This window comes from Atta colombica, unplaced genomic scaffold (assembly GCF_001594045.1).
Source record: "Atta colombica isolate Treedump-2 unplaced genomic scaffold, Acol1.0 scaffold127, whole genome shotgun sequence".
In the NCBI taxonomy this organism is placed as follows: Eukaryota; Metazoa; Arthropoda; class Insecta; order Hymenoptera; family Formicidae; genus Atta; species Atta colombica.
Window position 1 is genome coordinate 142,728 of NW_017259214.1, and position 4,828 is coordinate 147,555.

At 32.6% G+C, this 4,828-nt stretch overlaps 1 protein-coding gene across 24 annotated transcripts in view; it reads right to left on the reverse strand.

Annotated features, from left to right (window-relative positions):
• The window catches only part of LOC108684199 (twitchin), a 105,061-nt gene that overhangs the window by 40,594 nt on the left and 59,639 nt on the right, over positions 1–4,828 (reverse strand). For all 24 annotated transcript variants that reach the window (XM_018188400.1, XM_018188392.1, XM_018188399.1 and 21 more), the window contains 6 exons: positions 4,244–4,528; positions 3,746–4,057; positions 2,418–2,720; positions 1,918–2,199; positions 1,518–1,817; positions 957–1,259 (listed from right to left, as the gene is read on the reverse strand). In XM_018188400.1, coding sequence (XP_018043889.1) covers positions 957–1,259; positions 1,518–1,817; positions 1,918–2,199; positions 2,418–2,720; positions 3,746–4,057; positions 4,244–4,528 — 1,785 coding nt within the window. The remainder of the gene's footprint in view (positions 1–956; positions 1,260–1,517; positions 1,818–1,917; positions 2,200–2,417; positions 2,721–3,745; positions 4,058–4,243; positions 4,529–4,828) is intronic.

Below are 4,828 nucleotides of genomic sequence, written 5' to 3' on the forward strand. Positions count from 1 at the left end.
AATTATAGATTATAATTTTTTGTTTATAAATTATAATTTATAATTATTAAATATTTTGAGCTTTTTGTATATAATAACAAGTTATATTTAATTGTAATTTGTTAAATTAATTGAGAATAACGAGCCTTGCCAATGCTTGATATAATTGCAATCAAGTTTTATTGTATATAACAATTAAATGAGTAAAACTTTTCGATTTCTAGTTCGGATCCTCTTCAGTATAAATACATAATTGATAAACTTCTGTCTAGTGTAATGCATTTTTCAGCGCAGTATTAAAACAATAGAAATTCTATAGATTCTAATGAATTAAATTAATTAAGAATAACATGGCAGCATTGGCTCTCAAAGACTCGTTATTCTTAATTGATTTAATTCATTAGATTTCTATTGTTTTAATACTGCGCTGCTTGAAAAATACGTTACACTAAACGGAAGTTTATCAATTATATATTTACTGAAGAAAATTCAAACTAAGAATCGAAATTTTATTACATATAACGTTTTACTCATTTAATTCTTCTTCTTCTTCTTCTTACGTTAGGTCTCCTGTTTATCTCTTTCATATGCTTGGTGATGTACACACTGATTATTCAATTGCCATAAGCACATGGAATTTATTTTAATGCCAGTTCCAAACGACGGATTTTTCTGAGAGGTATTTCTGTAAGCAAGGATACTCTCGGAAGGTTGCCGGCATTTTCCGAGAGGAGACAAGAGCGTAAATATTTTAGTAGTTCCTACTGGGATCGAACCCGGGATCTGACATGATAGACCAATGCGCTGTATCTATCATGCCACGCTCGTGCTCTCATTTAATTATTATATATACAATAAAACTTGATTGCAATTACATCCAGCATTGGCTTTCAAAGACTTATTATTCTTAATTGATTTAATTCATTAGAGCCTATAGAATTTCTATTATAATTTGTTAATCAGATTGAAATACTCACGGAATCTTGCTTTTGCAACGTGCGGCTTGGTCGGATCGCTAGGCTCCGATGGTCCAGCCTTGTTAACAGCTCGAATACGGAACTGATAAGTAGAACCTTTTTTCAAACCGGTAACACGACCTTTTGGTTGTGGCGAGTCGGTGACAAGAGCTTCCTCCCATTGCGAAGAAGGTTTCTCCTTCTTTTCAATAATGTAACCAGTGATTGGCGCACCGCCAGTATCTTTTGGAGGTTCCCATTTGAGATCGACGCGATCGACGTCCCAATCTTCGAGTTCCGGTGTTCCAGGCTTACTTGAAACATCTGTAAAAAACATTTGATTTAATATTACTACAAAAAAGTATTAATTATATTGCAGAATCTTTTAATTAAGGTGTGAAAATAATATATATCATAAATTATTTATTTTATATTAAATTATATTTTAATAATATACGATACTTTTTTAAAAAGTTATTACATAATATCAATTTTTACTTTTTGAATAACTTCGTTTAATAAAAAATTGTTTAATAACAATTAATAAATTTATTTATTTAATATTACTATTATACAATTTACCATAAGGGTTCTTTGCAAGTGTAGAACCGTCTGATACAAGTGGTTCCGATTCTCCTTCTTCATTTAGAGCTTTTACTCTAAACTCATATTCGTGTCCTTCCTGAAGACCCTTTACGTCCATTTCGGTATCTGCGGTACGACCAACTGGTATCCATCTGCCTGTCGATTTATCCAATTTCTCCACTTGGTATCCAGTTACCGGTTTGCCACCATCGTCTTCCGGTTTGCCCCATTTGAGTTTGCAACCATTTTTCGTGACATCCGCCACTTTGAGTGGTCCTTTTGGCTTTCCGGGAGCCGCTGTACACAAGAAATTAGCGCAATAATTTAAAAAAGAAGAGAAAAGTATTTCATAATTTATATTCTGCCAGTTACAAAAATTTCATATAATGCCACTCACATAATATCGTTACTTCAACTTCCGCCTCATCTTCGCCATGAGGATTGACAGCCTTGATCTTCCATACGCCAGTATTTTTGCGCAGGCTATCAGTAATAGTGAGCTTCGTGTTGTAATCAATATTGATGATTTCAATGTTCTCACCGGATTTTACTTCATTGCCGACGTGATACCATTTGATTTCCGGTGGTGGTTCGCCACGTACATCCACGTCGTACTTAACAGTTTTACCGGCTCGAACGATGATGGGTTTCAAATTCGTTCTGTCGATTCTCGGTTTCACTAGTGAAATGAGCGAAATTATACAACAAAATATTATTTTTTATATAATAAAAATAAATCTTTAAATTTTTCTCTATAATTCTTTTTCTTAATTAATTATATTATTAATATAATATTACTGTATTATAATATTACTGTATTATTAATTGTAACATTTTTAATATAAGACACATGCATTAATTGTAATTATATTATAATTATATTTGATAGAAACTCACGAGCTTTGTGTTTGCAGATCTGCATCTTTGACGCGTCGGACGGAGGCGACGGTCCGGCTTTGTTTACGGCAATAACTCGGAACTGATACTCGCCTCTTTCCTTTAAATCGGGTACTTTGCCCTCAAGTTGATTTCCAGGTACTTCGATAGCCTTTTCCCAATCGGGTTTGTACCGATCTTTTTTCTCGATAATATATTTTTCGATAGGAGCTCCTCCATCGAATTCCGGTGGAGCCCATTTCAAACTTACAGATTCGTTGTCGTAATCGGTGATTTCGGGCGTTCCAGGCTTCAAAGGTTCATCTGAAAAAGAAATTTTTAAATTTTATTCTAAAATTTAACAAATAAATGTTTAATTAAAATTTTAAAGAGATAATAAACAAAAAGTTGAAACATATTAATTAACTTCTTAATTTAAAAAAATTGACTTTATATAATCAAAGAAATTAATAAAGTAATTTCAATATACAGGGTGTTTGGAATTCAAATGTCAAAACTTTGAGAACGTATAGAGGATCGATAAATTAATAGCGAATTCGATTGAATGCACTCAGTGTGCACTAATGTACATTAAAGCCATACATAAAAAAAAGCCATACAAAATAACGTAAAGATATGTTTATACATAACATAGAAATCGATTAAATCCTGAAATACTCAATACATTTTATTATATTATTAAGTAAAATATGTATTTTATAATTCGAAATATTTACATTTCACTTTTACTCTTTACATTTCACTTATACTCGAATTAAAACAGTGTACGGCTTTAATGTACATCAGTGCACAATTAAAGACAAAACATAGTTTTCATTTTTTATTTTTTCATTACTTATTCACTTGCTTAATGTAGATATTGTTCAAAATGTTGACCTCTTGCATTATCGTCAGCGTTGCAGAAGCCACGAAATTTATATCGGCATATTCAACGTTAGAATATATACGTGGCATGTACTGTGACAGGAGTAATTCACTCGATGACTTCTGACAAGTAACTGACGATTACAGGAATGAATTGAATTTACAGGAGAAAAACAAAAATGTAAACAAACATTTCGTGCACAATTTCAGCGACGATACTTCAGAGGCAATGCGAAAACGAGCAACTATGATTTTTTTATCTTTTTTGCGATTTTTTTTAAAACGAAGCAAAACGAGCATATTTCTACTTTTTTTCTTATTTCAGTTTATTAATTCCCTATATACTCCTGAAGTTTTGACATTTAAATTCCCAACATCCTGTGATATTAATATTTTTTGAATTATTAAGATAAACATTAGATACACATTGTTTAATTATATATATAAAGAAAATATTAATATACCGTAAGGATTCTTGGCAATAACGCCACGTTCACTCTCTAGAGGCTCCGAATCACCCTCGTCATTGACAGCTGTTACGCGGAACTTGTATTCGCTTCCAGGATTCAACCCAGTGACTTCAAATTCAGTATTCGGTGAATTTCCAGGCACTTTGCCGACTCTGACCCATTTACCAGTCTTTGTGTCCATCTTCTCGATTTCATATTCTTTGATTGGCACACCACCATCATCCTCTGGTTTCTCCCATTTCACTTTCGCCGAGGTATTGGTGACATCGCTGACTTCCAGAGGTCCTTTAGGAGCATCCGGTTTTCCTGCAAGAAACAATTTTATATAAAGATTTTTTTCTTTTTAAGATCGAAAACTCTTTTCTATCTAAAAATTTATTCGTGCAACTGATACAAAAATAAGATAATAAAATTAATCAATGAATTTATTAAATATTGATAAATATCCTTACACACAGAACGTCGTAAAAAGAATTTGAAAATTGGACTTACCGAGTACAGTAAGCTCGACGGTTTCTTCGTCTTTGCCATTAGCATTCTCAGCAACAAGCGTGTACTTTCCGGTATCTTTGCGCATTGCATTCACAATCGTAAAGTCCGTGTGATACTCGACATTCTCGATCTTAATGCGCTCAGTAGTAGTTAATGGGATGTTATCTCTCCAGATCCATCTAATCTCCGGTGGAGGTTCACCAGATACATCCACAGACCATTTATGGGTGCGACCAGCTTTGATGATGACTGATTTGAAATTGGTTCGGTCGATTCTCGGTCTCACTAAAAATTTTTCCAATTTTAAGAAATAATTGCAATAGTTTTCTAATAATTGTAATCATTTTTATAAGTATTATAACAATGCTGTAAAAAATCTTTTAACCTTAGTGATCACTGGGGGTCCAGAGAATCCCAAAAAGATGTGAGACTTTGTATTTCTATCTCTTTTTTTAAAACAGAATTTAATCTGCCATTTATCCGAAGTTAAAATACGAAGTTAATTATAGGTTTTTGCAAACCTTTTCAGCTGCATATTATTTCTTGGTCAATCTTTGCGAGTTTTTTGAATATATATATATATAT